This window comes from Salvelinus fontinalis, chromosome 21 (genome assembly GCF_029448725.1).
Source record: "Salvelinus fontinalis isolate EN_2023a chromosome 21, ASM2944872v1, whole genome shotgun sequence".
Classification (NCBI taxonomy): Eukaryota; Metazoa; Chordata; class Actinopteri; order Salmoniformes; family Salmonidae; genus Salvelinus; species Salvelinus fontinalis.
This window is the reverse complement of record NC_074685.1, coordinates 38,553,343-38,568,832: the sequence shown is the minus strand read 5'-3', so window position 1 is coordinate 38,568,832 and position 15,490 is coordinate 38,553,343. Positions and strand designations below refer to the sequence as shown.

General features: G+C 44.0%; 1 protein-coding gene across 1 annotated transcript; it reads left to right on the top strand.

Annotated features, from left to right (window-relative positions):
* Positions 1-2,061: 2,061 nt before the first annotated feature.
* Positions 2,062-4,436, top strand: nrarpa (NOTCH regulated ankyrin repeat protein a). Its single transcript, XM_055875131.1, has one exon. The coding sequence runs from the start codon at positions 2,518-2,520 to the stop codon at positions 2,854-2,856; it is 339 nt and encodes a 112-aa protein (XP_055731106.1). The 5' UTR covers positions 2,062-2,517; the 3' UTR covers positions 2,857-4,436.
* The last annotated feature ends 11,054 nt before the right edge of the window (positions 4,437-15,490 follow it).

Sequence of the window (15,490 nt, the reverse complement as noted above, 5' to 3'; positions counted from 1 at the left end):
AATGGCCGATGAGCACCGATACCTTTTATCAATAATTTATCTTCATATGACATGTATTGAAAAGGATTTGCCGGTAGATTGTTAACGTGATTCATGATGATGACTGCTTGTCTAGCTAAAATGTTGAAAGTATGATGTTGACATGATCAGTCCAATCAAAGCTACGGTAGATATAACGCTCTGCCCCACCTGCCCTGAAATTACTAGCATAGCCAATAAAGTTATGAGTTTTTTATTGTTTGTAGACTATTTACATGTTCCTTGAGCGAGTCTGGTAGTGAGAAATTATGCCTGTGTATCAGATATAGGCCCCTTTAACTGAACACAACATAATGAGTCATCACTGTGGGTGCGTGCACCAAATGTACAGTTGAGTTCGTGGGAACCTGTGGACAAACTGAAACGGCTTCACTTTGAAAAGACAGGGTGGTTCGAGTATCACAGATCGGTCTATATGTGTAGGACTCCCAGGCTAGTGAAGCTATAACGGTGTGGTTTCCACGCCAGAGTCGTGTGAGAAGAGCAAGGCGCGAGAACAACGCACAGAATTGCAGCCTTCCGGTTCCCACGGTAGCTATGCTGCTGCTGTGGAACTGCATGTCATTCTATGCACAATGTCACCTTCACTTGCAAAAAGGAAGTCGCACAGGCTTTTGTTATTTGTTAAGTTCCATTGCTTCGTGTCACTTTAAAACAACTGGAATATCCGCGTTGCTCTTTTCGACGGCTCGTAACAGCCACGGAGGTATCCCATGGCTTGATTTTATGGAGGGGGGTTAGAGACTAGACTTGGGATCCGGTCTCATTTGCATTTGTTTTTTAGAAGTTAAAGTGGACATTTGTTTTTCTCTGTCCAATTTGAAGTGTGTTATTGCCTATAAATATGGCCATGCGTGTATGTCCTAAAGTAAGTTTTTTTTGTCACCCTCTTTCATGTCAGATACGGTATGCCTAGTATACATTATCTGATTGTTTGAGATAAAACGAACAAAGTTTTAGTTTTTAGTATTTTATAGTAGTGACTATCGGAAGCATATCATATCTATTTTATGTGTACAATATTCCATGAACAGATCTATTGGCACAATATTTTATTGTATAAACCATTCGTGACAATCCCTTACTACATAAAAAAAGTGTTTCAGAGAAAGTAAGGCATAGTTTTGACACAGTAGCAAACTACACCTCGGCGTCGCTAGATCGTAACTTTTCAAACCTGAGCCTGAATGAAGATAAAAACATCAAAGAGGACGCATAACAGGTCCTTTACAGTTCAGTAGTAGTGCTCCTTTTGTTTTTGACTTTTTTAATCTGCTCGTCTGTGGTTGAACTATTCGTCCATCGACATAATACGTTTTTGAAACATGCATTATGACTCCATGCGCAAGAGCCTACTCCGGGTAATACTTTGGATCTGCTGCTCAACAACTTCAGCATTATATTGCTTTACTCTGCATGTTTTTCTCTGCAGTTTTTCACGATGTCAACACTATACTCCCCATTTGAGTCACGTCTCTCTTGTGAGTGAGTTTCTCTCTTGAGTGAGTAAAAAAAAAAGAAAAGACAATTTTATAGATTCCGCTTGATTTTATTTCTACGGGACATTTGGTTCGAAGAGACCACGCCTTGCTCTACGGTTTCACGCTTCTAGACCCTCCCCAAACGGACCCAGTAGCCTATTACCTCCCTCGGTTTCCGCCCATTTCACAAGAGTTGATTCTATTGTGTACCATTGTTATGCAAATAAACGACGCGTAAAATATCCCCATCGGTGCGCACTGTAGAGCAGAGACTCACTGGGACCGCACGAAGTACACGCAACACGGGGCACGCGGGGGAATTTCATACTACGTCGCCGCCAGGATCCGTCCAATTCTCACAGGCAAGTACCAAAATATATTATATTTAATCTACAACATAAATTATTGGATTTGGTATCTGAACCTTATGTGTAAAGTGTGCATAAAACGTGTTTTTGAACGTGTCGATGTTGGAATGGAAACGTTGGGGAGTATAGCCTTGTTCAGTGTACTTATATGGCTCGTACCTGTCTCACACAGCTATCCTTGCCATACGAACTGCCGTGACTCCAGGATCCTGCAGGGTAAATCCACCGCGTTTGGAGATACTGATACCGTGGCTGTTCTTCCAGTATCCCAACAGAAGAAAGGTTTCCACTGGTCGCTCGCCTCCCATCTCTGCAATATAGCCTATACTACCTGGTGCTGCTATTACAACGGACGCAAACGAAGACAAGAGGAGACTAGGCTACACATTGCGACGTGATTTTTGGATTTCGCAACCATTGACAACTTTTTGCACACCAAGTGTGTTATTTTGTCTATGTCCTGTTTGGGATATATTGTGTTCGTATTATCTTATCTATAGCATACGATTAAAAAAAAGAGCCTTATAACTGGTAGTAATCCAGAATTTGGGCACTATTCCCACACCAGAGACCCATACAGTGATTATCACATAGAACGACACAGGAGATATACCTATCCCGGTTTCACAATGAGTCAGGGGGATGTATCAACTTGCTCAGCGCCTCAGAGAGTATTCCAAGAGGCGGTGAAGCAAGGCAACACAAAGGAACTTCACTCGTTGCTCCAGAACATGACAAACTGCGAATTCAATGTCAACTCCTTCGGGCCCGAAGGACAGACGGCGTTGCATCAGTCAGTCATCGACGGGAATCTCGAACTTGTAAAACTGCTGGTGAAATTCGGAGCCGATATTCGATTGGCGAACAGGGAAGGGTGGAGTGCCTTACACATTGCCGCTTTTGGAGGACATCAAGACATAGTCCTATACCTCATCACTAAGGCAAAGTACTCTTCTGGCGCACGGTGATCTGCTACACTGCTGTCAGGTAAACACACGGAAAGCCAGGCTTTTGTAAACTTGCGTTTCGATCTGTACATAGTTGTCCCAAATTATAGCCTAAAAACACACAGTTAATTACCTTTCATCAAAACCAAACAGGGTCTCTCTGACTCGTGAGTCAAACACCACATGGTTCTTGTATCTGCTTCAGCATGAATCTTGAAAAAAATAAACGCCATTTTGGTGGGTTGGTACTAAAGCTTTTTTTTCTTGAATGTGTATAATAGATTGGGACATATAAAAATAACTAAGCCGGTGTTTGGGTCCCGAGGCCAGATAGCAGCCTAGTTTTACGCGGCGATAGACGTTCAATCTTTCTTGCCGCTGTTTCATTGAAACGCTTCTTTATTGGGCTTTGTTTTGATGTGTCGACCTGTAGCTACGCTGTTCACTTGTAGGACCCTTTTAAATTATTTGATATACTAAAAGATGGCACTTGATGCTGTGGCTGCATGCTGGAATAGCCTATACGAAAGGGAAGACGAGGTGGGCACGGGGAGTGAATGCCATCATCTATTTGGCTTTAATATTTCATTTTTAAATTAAAGGATTTGATCTATTTCAAAGTGCGGCATTATGATATATCCAATTTGCTTTTCCAGATGTGTATTCATTGTAACAGCAATGTACCTAATGTTGTTAAGTACTGTACACAATAGCTTTACTTTGTTTCTTTATATATATATAAAAAAAATAGCTAAATGCGCTCTGCCTTCATCAAACAGGCTGCTTGGCTGGCATCAACGTATTTTCAGGCCAGTGCGACCAGTGTCAATGGTTAATGTACTATTAAACCGCTGCTTTCGCTTTGTATCAAAACGTCAGGAAAGTCGCATTTGGAATTCACTTTATCTCCTTTCAGTATTTTAACGAACAACACCCTGGTCATCACTGTGAATACAGGCTGGGTTCTATTTATGAAGGTACATTGAGAAGATGCATTTTGAATATGTTGTGGTTCTTTTTTCTCTCTCTCTCTCTCAAATCAAATCTATGACGTTTTTCAATATTTAGGGTGACTTATAAAGCTGCTTCGGACTCTCGTATCGTAGTATAAACTGTCCCGTGTGGGGATCCCGTCACGTCCCAATTAGCCTAAATTTGTCTGCGCTGGAGAGACTATTCTTTGTCTCTTATGAACTTCATGTTTTGTTTTCGTTACCAGCTACCTCGACTGTAAAGTATTCAAAATCATTGGACTCTTGCTCACTCCACAACACTCCAATACAGGAAGTCACACAAAGATTCCTGTAGCCTATCCGCAACCTGGTCTAGGCCAACATAAGGAGCATACTCACACAGACATTCAAGTAGCAGATACTTTGGCAGTAGGCCCCAGGGCAATGTTATTCAAACCACAGATTTCGGCTAGGGGACAACTATGGTATTTGTTCTGCAAAGCAATAATGACTATTTACAGTTTCTTTCTCATTGTCAACGGGGACAATGTATTTCCCACACTACTACCAAATTGTAATGTGACAAGCAAAGGGGTTTGCCTTTCTGTAAAGGTATGGTTGCAAACACACATTGCAATTTTTTTTGTTATTTAAAAAAAAAAAACAGTGAATCGATTATATCGTCATTCTGTTTGAAGTTTCTATTTAGTCACAAAAATTGAATTTGATTGCATAACTTATAAATACAGGGAGTTTTATTGCACAAAATGCGGAGCCTTTTAATCCCCCCCCCTGGTGCTTGTCGGGTAACTGCAGGAGCTGAGGCTTATAAATAGTTACTACTGAGCAGGAGTATAAACCTATTATTAATCAACATGACTATTGCAGGATATCAAAAACAATTGGTTTAAAAAAAACTGCCTACTGCATTTTGAAAGTCATGTCACCTTAATACTTGTTTCTATGCTGCTTGTATGTTACTTTTTCATTTGTGTTTATTTTTTATTTTACTCAACGGCCAACAGTGAGTGAAAGATATAAAAAGCCCGATAGCATCACAGTCATTTAATGAGAAGCCGTGTGCGTGTGTGAGAGTGTACATGTGCGCATGTATGTATGCATGTGCACGTGTTCATGTGTGTGTGTGTCGCATACATACATCTGACCGTCGTGTCCTGAGCGAGCCGAACTGTCCCCCCTGCTCCTCTCCTCCTGTGTGTGTGAGGCCAGCTCCTCTCCTCCTGTGTGTGTGAGGCCAGCTCCTCTCCTCCTGTGCGTGTGAGGCCAGCTCCTCTCCTCCTGTGTGTGTGAGGCCTGCTCCTCTCCTCCTATGTGTGTGAGGCCTGCTCCTCTCCTCCTGTGCGTGTGAGGCCAGCTCCTCTCCTCCTGTGTGTGTGAGGCCAGCTCCTCTCCTCCTGTGTGTGTGAGGCCAGCTCCTCTCCTCCTGTGTGTGTGAGGCCAGCTCCTCTCCTCCTGTGTGTGTGAGGCCAGCTCCTCTCCTCCTGTGTGTGTGAGGCCTGCTCCTCTCCTCCTGTGTGTGTGAGGCCTGCTCCTCTCCTCCTGTGTGTGGCATTGCGTTGCGACCTTGGTCTGCTCTGCCTACCATGAGTAGAGGGACATCAGGGAATAAGGACTGTCCTTCCGTATACCTGGAAAAACAAACTAAAGCAATAGAAAGAAACATCAAGGAATAGATTGGTATTAGCAGAACGGAAGAAATATGCATCGCTGGTCTTAAACTTGATCGTTTTTTTTTTTATATATATATATTTGTTTAATGTTGCACTGATGACTGTTGTTGATTTGGCTTTTTATCAAGTCGACATTTAATTTTTTTTCTGAATAGAAAAAAAGGAACACAACAAAATACTATTGTATAAAAAAAGGCTCCGGGTTGTAATGTCTCTTGTTTGTTAACTTTGTGAAACATTGTTTTTGCAAAGGTTGTTTGTATCTCTGTGATCGGGTGTATATATATATATATATATATATATATATATATATATATATATATATATATATATATATATATATATATATATATATATATATATATATATATATATATATATATATGTGTATATATATGTATATATATGTATATATATATATACATGTATATATACATATATATATATATATATATACACTGAAAAAATATCTTGGTGCACTTTCTTTTTTGAAGTGCTGTCCTCCTCCTGTTGTTATGAAAGTGGTAAAAAAACATTTGATGGTAAGATCATTGTTACATAAAAAAATTGCACGGTGTGTAGTTGTTCTACTCAACAGTGTCATAACATTTATGGCCCAAGAGTGGACGCCTGGATAGGTGTAAATGAATGAGATAAAGCGCTGACATTTTTTTCTGGGTTGGGGGGGGGGGGGGGGCAAGTTCTGTTTTTGTTTAGCTTTTTTTTCGAGCGACACAAAAACAAATGTCGTGAGTTTCTTGAGTGATGCAGTTGCTCCACCGTGTTTGATTTTGGGTGTGATTTCATTTCTTTTGTATTTGTTTGTATTTCCTTTTTGAACATTTGTAACACTGTGATCGTGATGATGTGTGGTGAGGAAATGAGTGCTGTAATATTTTTGTACGTTTGTGTACAAGCCAGTAAAGAAATCATTAAACTCTCTGTTGTGTCTATGCATATGTTTATTTTTCCCCTACTCCACCCCTAGCCCAGGCGGGCCATCCCACCCTGTTTCCCGTAGAGAAGAATGGCGAGGGGCACAGACCACCTCTCTCTCCCCCCTCTCCCTCTCAGACCCAGCCTCGCCCGGATCCCCATTCTCTCCTTTTGTCATTCAGTCGGCCTCCTTCTTTTCACATTCTGGATAAAAGAGCTATGCACAGGATTGTGGGTAGTTCTGGTTTAAGAGAAGGCAGGATTCCCTCCCCGGTGTGTGTGTTTGTGCACGTTTCATGTTACCCTCTCTGTGTGTGCGTAGACTGGGGCAGGTCCCGAGCTCAGCTCAGTGGCTCTGCAACACCATCCATCTTCTGCTTTCTGTTAAACCCCTGTGCACTCAGTCTGTTTATCTCTCTCCCTCGCTCTCTCTCCCTTTCTGTGTGTCTCCTTTCCTCGGTAGCTTTACTCCATTACCCATACTTTGCATATACATACATAAACCTGTTTATGGGCTTACTAAGGTGCTTGTTTATACAAAGTTGAAATGCATACAATTTCTGAAGTCTCAGAAGATGCTGTCTGCTATGCTCATACAACACTGGAGGGTGACAACATAGCCATGCATGTCCTCTGTAAGCAAATACTTACACGTTTCCTTGAGTTTTATACTAGTACAGTGCATAATTAAAGAGGTGCAATTAGCAACGGTTGCTCTTAGACTTGGTCTGATGCCTATAGACTCATATCTGCCCATTGCTTTTAAATTATCTGGTACTCTGTCTACATGCACGGTGTGTAGCTCTTGATACATGTAAAATAAACCCGGATTACTAATGCTTTGTGTTAAAGGACCAAACTCACCCCTGCTGTTGGCTTGAGACCACATAGTGGCTGCTTGTCCTTCTACTCTGCCTTCCCCTCAGTCTCTCTCTCCCTCCCTCTCGCTCTTTCTCTCCTGCTTGCACCCCCTTCTCCCTCTCTCTCTTGCACTCTCTATCTGTGTTGCTCTCTCCCCCCCCCTTCTATTCGTCTCCTTCGCTCGCTCTCACTTCTGCAGGATGTTTTTGTTGAGTTGAATTTCTATTGTCCGCCGGCTGAGTTGGCCACTGTCCCAGAGCAGAGCAGCTATACAGCAGAGCAGAGGCCCGGTAATAGATTCTTCATGTGCCTGCCCTGCCTGTCGCACATCAGAGCAGGAATTTGGAAATGATTTTAGCCGAGTCCACCCAATAAAAAGAGAACGAGAGAGAGTGAGAGAGAGAGAGATAGCGAGTGGGAGAGCTGAGACTGAAGCTAGGAAGAGAGAGAAAAGGACTTTGTGTGTCAGTGTGTGTGTTTCAGTGGGGTGTGTGTTCGTCTTGCCTGAAAGAAGCTGGGTGTGAAAGTACACACACTCAAACCTAGATCTCATGCAGCCAGTGGTTTAATTTGCTCAATCCATGTTTTGTGTTTGCTTTGGGTGGGTGGTGAATGTGTTAGCAGTACTGTTGTCAGGTTCTCCCATACTTCAGCAGAGGTGAACGAACATGGGGAACTGAACTAAATTGTTCATACAGCCAGCACCTCCAGAGGAATGCATTATCTACAGCCAAAGCCATGCATGCAAATCCCGAATGTCCACTTTTGTTGTGATCTTGCTGTCTCTAAGAACTGTTCCTCAGGCGTCTACTTCCGAACACACAGCAAATAAGCCTAATTGTTCTTATGCAGGGTTGGGGTCAATTAAAATTGAAGACAGTCAGTTTTATATTCTTTATTTAACCCGTATTTTACCAGGTAAGTTGACTGAGAACACGGGGGGGGGGTGGGGGGGGGGGGGGGGCTGAATGAGCCAATTGAAAGCTGGGGCTGATTAGGTGGCCATGATGGTATGAGGGCCAGATTGGGCATTGATGGAGTAGATTCAAATTCAAATTCAATAGTTGTAATAAATTATAACTTCTATAAGATGGAAAGGAGAAGCTATTTCTGTCAAAGGTTATTCCATTTCTGGATTTTAAATCCAAATCACTTCCTCATCAACTGAAGGACTGTTTTTATGACACAACTGGAAGTGGGCAGGCAGAGATGTTAAATTAGTTTAAGAAGGTAGGTTGGTAGGCAACATGAGAAACCCTTTATCACATTGAGTATGTGGTGTTTCCAAGTATTAAAGGCTGATGAGGGCTATGTGACCTATAGAGAGAAACTATATTAAATGATCCATCTATTACAACTACTGTTGCAAATTACCATAGCCATACAAGACACACATGATTATATGGTCAACAAACCACCAACTGTTGATCATTCTTTGCTATTGTCAATAGAATCATATGTGCAGTTTATGCAGGCAAATTCCACCAATGTCTTGAGGATTGTGCAGGGACAGCTAAAGAGTAAAATCCGAATACAAACCTGTGGATTGAGTTAAACTAATTCTGCTTTACTAGCTGCGAAGGGTTTCCTATTGCGTTTCATATGTTATTGGATACGTGCTGTGAAGTTGTCTGAGAACAAAATCACCACGTCTGCACATGGATCGACAGGAGGGTTTACCGGCGTGCTCTAAAAAGGCGCTGGCCTCGGCAAAAACACGTCTGTCGCTAAACACTCTACTACCACGAAGGCTGCTCTCCTCACTTTCTAAGAAAAAGAGAGAAAAAGAAATATGGAGGGAGAGAGAGAGGGGTGGCCAAGCCGGTTCTTTCCTTGCCCTCTGCTCCTTTTTTGAACTTTTACTTTCATTCTATCACTCCATTCTGTGCTTTTCCATAGCGCAGTGACAAGCCGCCCCCATTCACTCATTCATTCTTCTCTCCCCTCCTCTTTTGTCTGGGCTGCTGGGTCTTGGTGCAGCTCTATTCAAGACCCAGACGCCGTGCCATTGACTGGAGCTCCGTCTAAACTCCCTGCCCCCTCCCTCAGCGACCCCCCCCCCCCATTCCCAAACCTGCCCTGTCCCCACCCTGCACTCTGCAGCTGCTATGCTAATGAGCAGAGGGACGGCCCAGGCGAGGGATGGGAGAGAAGGAGAGCAGAGCTGCAGCAAAGGGATAGAGAGAGAGAGAGTGAAACAGAACAGAGGGGTGACCCTTCTTCTCCTCCATCTCCATAACATGCTGGAGGCTCCCAGCAGCAGACCTGTTACACAAGGGGAGTCCCCCTCCCCCATACCTCCCCCCTCCGCCCCACATCCCTCCCCGTGCCTCTCCCCCTGTCCTCCCCTTTCTCATTCAAATCCGTTTTATACTCTGGTGTTAAGGGGAGAGCTGTCACTGCAGTGTGTAAAGTAACCCTACTCAAGCCTACTAAGTGACACCTGTCTCAAGCCTTTGTGTGTGCGCGCGCGGCAAGCAAGCACGCACGCACGCACGCACGCACGCACGCACGCACACACACACACACACACACACACACACACACACACACACACACACACACACACACACACACACACACACACACACACACACACTGCCCCCTTCTTCAACACGCCATATGGCTGAGGGAGCTCTACATTCTGTTATTGTGCCAAGCATTATTTTAGGTACATAGTTGACAAGTTGAGGGAGAGATATAGCGAGAAGGAAGTCAAATAATGATCAGCGTTTGACAGAAAAAGTTGGAAGCGGGGTCATGCTCTAGTGACATCAGGGAACGTTAGTGGGTGCATTTGACGATGAAAGTGGTTGTGCTTATTCTGTGTGTGTGTGTATTTCATGCATGGATACGTGCATTTGTTTGTGTGCATGTATACGGTTGTGTGTGTGAGTGTCTATCAGTATGTCTGTTCGTATGATCATATATGTGTGATTATGTGTGTATGCGTGCCAGCCTGTGTGTATGAGTATGTGTGTGTGTATTTAAATTAGCATTTGTGTGTGTATGACTATAACCATGTGTGTGTGTGTGTGTGTGTGTGTGTGTGTATTGTGGTGTTGCTGTTCTGGCAGGCAGGCAGCTGGGCTGGGCCCCAGCCTCTCTCTCCTGTTTCCTCCTGCTCTGTTATTTACCCCACCGTGCCTCTGTGTGTGTCGTGACCCGCTGGCCCACAGGGGCGGGGCCGACCCATGTGACATCTGCCTGTTTGCACAGAGAGGGCGAGGAAGGCGAGGGGAGCGCCCATATGGAGCATCAAACCTCCCTCCCTTTTCCCCCTGACCCACTGGCCCTCTCCCCCATCTCCCCCCACGTCACATCGCGGTACTCTCCTGCTGCCTTCTGCATCTTTTGTCCCGCCCTTTGTTTGGCTCATTCCTACACAGCCCCTTTTGGGGTTGGGGAAGGGGTGTGTGTAGTGTGTGTGCGTGCCCGTGTGTGCTCATTAGTGTGTGTGTGTGTGTTTGCATGTGTGCGAGTGTGTGCGTGCCCGCGCACGCTTATGAGTTTGTGGGTCTCCTTCGCGCACAGAACAGAGCGTCTGGTCTGGGTCACATCCATGCAACAGGCTGCAGCAGGGCCATTTGATCAGACACCACTCCCCTCCTTCCTCCCGCTATCCCTCCCTTCATACCCCTATCCCCCAACCCAACCCCCTCCGGGCCTCCTTCCCTAAGGAGCCCATGAAGGGGATACCGCAGCAGGCTGGGGGAGGCTCTGTCATCAGCTAGACAGCCCAAAAATGAAAGGGTGCCTGTAAACGTTGGAACGAGCACATTCTGCATTGTCATCTCACTCAAAACATACTTTTTGGGGGGGGCGCTAAAATCATGATTTGGTCAAACAGTAAAGTGCATTATCCTCATGAGTCCTGTAATGAAAGTGTCTGCCCTGCCTCTGTGCCTGTGCTCTCACTGGGGCCTACTGTTGTCGTGAGCACTTAGGGTCTGTGTTGATTCAGGGGAACACATATGGGAACACATATGACAGGCGCTAATTTGCAATCTAGCTTCCCTCTCCAGTTTAATTAACAAATTTGGTCAGTTTTCTGGGTTTAAAGTTAATAAAACCTGCTCTTCTATCCTTTCCCTCGACAAGCAAGAGAGACTGAATCCAGTTGTACAGCATCCATTTGTGAATACAGAACAAGGTTTCACATATCTTGGTATTAAAATCACACCAGACATTTGCTCCATGAGTTCAACAAATAATGAACCCATGGTAACGAGTGTAACAGAATCCATCATGTCACGGCCGTGAAAAGAACTGGACCAAGGTGCAGCGTGGTCAGCGTACATTTTATTTTATTACTAAAAATGACGCCGAACAAAACAATAAACACTACAAAAACAAACCGTGAAGCTAAAGGCTATGTGCACTTAACAAAGTCAACTTCCCACAAAGACAAGTGGAAAAAAGAGATACCTAAGTATGGTTCTCAATCAGAGACAACGATAGACAGCTGCCTCTGATTGAGAACCATACCCAGCCAAAACATAGAAACAGAAAACATAGAAATAAAGAAACTAGAATGCCCACCCTAGTCACACCCTGGCCTAAACAAAATAGAAAATAAAAGCCTCTCTATGGCCAGGGCGTGACACATCAACAGTTGGACATCATTGCCTAGATCTATTATTGGTAGAATAAATATCATTAAGATCAATATTCTGCCCAAATTTCTTTCAGCATTTCAATCAATTCCTCTTGCTCCACCACCTTTATTTCCGCCAAAGATCAGAAAGATTCTATCAAATTTTACCTGGAGCAACAGAAAACCAAGGCTTAGACTTTCTCTTTTTTATTTAGACTATGACTGGGGGGGGGGGGGGGGTTGCAACTTCCAAACCTACTGTGGTACTACTGGTCTGCACAACTTAGGGCTGCAATGTTTTGGTTCTCCAAGAAACCACACTTACCCTGAGTGCAGACTGAAACGCTGTCCACAAACTTTGGATCGATATTTGTACTTCACTCCCTTGAAGAAGCTAAAGAAGAACACTACTAATCGCTTTGTTAAAAGCACTCTAACTATATGGCACGAAGTACAGCAATATTTGGGCGAATCCCCTTTATTATCCAGTTTTACACCAATTTGGGGCAATGAAAATTTCACACCTGGTAATAATGACTTGGGCTTTAAAGATTGGGCAAGAAAAGGTATTGTTAAAGTAATGCATTTATACAATGAAAAGGGGCTCATGTCATTTGAAGAACTAAATGGAAGATTTAACTTACCACAAAAGCAAATACTTACAATTCAAGTTTATTTTATATAGCCCTTCGTACATCAGCTAATATCTCGAAGTGCTGTACAGAAACCCAGCCTAAAACCCCAAACAGCTAGTAATGCAGGTGTATAAGCACGGTGGCTAGGAAAAACTCCCTAGAAAGGCCAAAACCTAGGAAGAAACCTAGAGAGGAACCAGGCTATGAGGGGTGGCCAGTCCTCTTCTGGCTGTGCCCGGTGGAGATTATAACAGAACTATGCCAAGATGTTCAAAAATGTTCATAAGTGACAAGCATGGTCAAATAATAATCATGAATAATTTTCAGTTGGCTTTTCATAGCCGATCATTAAGAGTTGAAAAACAACAGGTCTGGGACAGGTGGCGGTTCCATAACTGCAGGCAGAGCAGTTGAAACTGGAATAGCAGCAAGGCCAGGCGGACTGGGGACAGAAAGGAGTCACCACGCCCGGTAGTCCCGACGTATGGTCCTAGGGCTCAGGTCCTCCGAGAGAAAGAAAGAGAGAAGGATAAAATTAGAGAGAGCCAAGATTTTCAAAATGTTCATAAATGACAAGCATGGTCAAATAATAATCAGGAATAAATCTCAGTTGGCTTTTCATAGCCGATCATTAAGAGTTGAAAACAGCAGGTCTGGGACAGGTAGGGGTTCCGTAAACGCAGGCAGAACAGTTGAAACTGGAATAGCAGCAAGGCCAGGCGGACCTGGGACAGCAAGGAGTCATCATGCCCGGTAGTCCTGACGTATGGTCCTAGGGCTCAGGTTCTCAGAGAGAGAGAAAGAAAGAGAGAACGAGAGAATTAGAGAGAGCATACTTAAATTCCTACAGGACACTGGATAAGACAGGAGAAGTACTCCAGGTATAACCAACTGACCCTGGCCCCCCGACACATAAACTACTGGAGCATAAATACTGGAGGCTGAGACAGGAGCAGTCAGGAGACACTGTGGCCCCATCCGAAGATATCCCCGGACAGGGCCAAATAGGAAGGATATAACCCCACCCACTTTGCCAAAGCACAGCCCCCGCACCACTAGGGATATCTTCAACCACCAACTTACAATCCTGAGACTAGGCCGAGTATAGCCAACAAAGATCTCCACCACAGCACAAACCAAGGGGGGGCTCCAACCCACAATTGAGAAGCTTTATGTTTTCCAGTCAAAAACAAAATGGCCTACACCGTCATTTGACCAACTTAGAAACGCTCTCTGTTAATATGGGTTATTATATGGGGAAACGGTAGCTACTCATCAAGACAACTCTTGATAGTAAGAGACTTCAGTGGATACGAGATATTTCAGTAAAGGACTGGGGTATGATATGCTCTAGAGCTCAAATACAGACAATAAACACACGCCTGAGATTGTTGCAATACAACTGGATAATGAGAACATATATCACCCCTGTTTATGCTTCACACATTTGACCCCAATACCCCAGACCTGTGTGTTAAATGTAACATGCATTTAGGCACCTTGTATCATTGCCTGTGGGAATGTGCTGAGATACAAACGTTTTGTAGCTCAGTACTGCACTATAACTCTGAGATGACCTCTACCATTAATCCCTAAACTTTGCATCCTAAACCTTTACCCGGGGAATATCTCTTTACATCGGAGAGAGAAGAAAATGGTTGACCTCTGTCTATCACAAGCTAGACGTTCAAATGTTCTCCACTGGAAGTATGTCAGTTCTCTCTCACTTGGTCATTGGTTCAAATAATTAAACGTCAAGCCTGGCCCTTTAAAAATGAACTGATATGGGGAAAAAGAAAGCCCCAGAGTTTTATGATATTTGGGATCTGCAAACCCGGTGATATTGCAGAAGCATTGAAATTGTACGCCGGTATATTCCCTAAAGTATATTCCATAAAAAAAGTAATCATAATTGTATTTATGTACATTTTTGATTGTCCTATTTGGAATAAATAATTATATGTGTAAAATAAGTATATTTGCAATCTAGCCTAAGAGCTTGGCGTTTATACTGTATGTATAAGGCTTAAGCAGACAGACAGACCAAATGGCTAGAGCAGAGGCACAGTTATGGTGGTGAGTTGTACTCCAGTGGTATTTGTACATATTGCATTTGCATTTAAAAATGAGCTAGTTAGAAAAAGAGGATGACCATGTCTCGCCAGTCGCTGGTAAAGAAATGGTTGAGAAACAACGTGCTGTACTGCCAATGTTATGTGTCAGCACCACTCCTGTGTCTAAGTAGGGTGTGTAGGGTCAGGGTGAAGGGTGTATGTGTGGGGATGGGGTGTGTGTGTGTGTGTATGGCTGTTGGCCCACCTGGGAGGTAGGGGTTCGCGCAATGTGGATAAACTGCCAGGGCCCAATTCTTGTCCCAGTCCACCCCTGGATGGGCTGGAGGGGGTTGGAGAGAGCCTGATGGTATGGAGCTCCCTCGCAGTGCAGGGTCAAACCCCCCCCTCTCCCCCACATGTTCTGGGGTCTGTGGGGATCTCTGTCTCCTGACCGGGCCCAGCTGGACACTCTGGATGTGTGTATGTGTGATGGGGAGGTCTGCTGATCCCAAGCACACTCAGCTCGGTAACAACACAACATTGACATAGTTTGGAGTTTCTTCAAGAGCTCGTCTCACGTGTCAAACTGTGTTCCAACACTTGGTGCTGGGTTCCAGGATTAGGTAGCCTGTCATGTATTAAAAACTCCACAAAATGAAGACTGAATGGCAGCATTTAAATAGATGCAAGGATCCTGTAATGATATTGCTGGAAATATTTATTTGTTGTGTCAAAGTTTCTGAAAGATCATAAAAGTATGCCATTGTTCTGCACCCTTGCATTTACTGTTTGTTGATATATACGCCGAAATCTATGCTCCTCTCTCCCGCGCTGCGTGACACATGCTGCCAACCACACCAAATATTAAGCATGTGAAACAATGATTCTTTCTGTGTACTTAATACACAATGATCAGCTAGCCCCCATC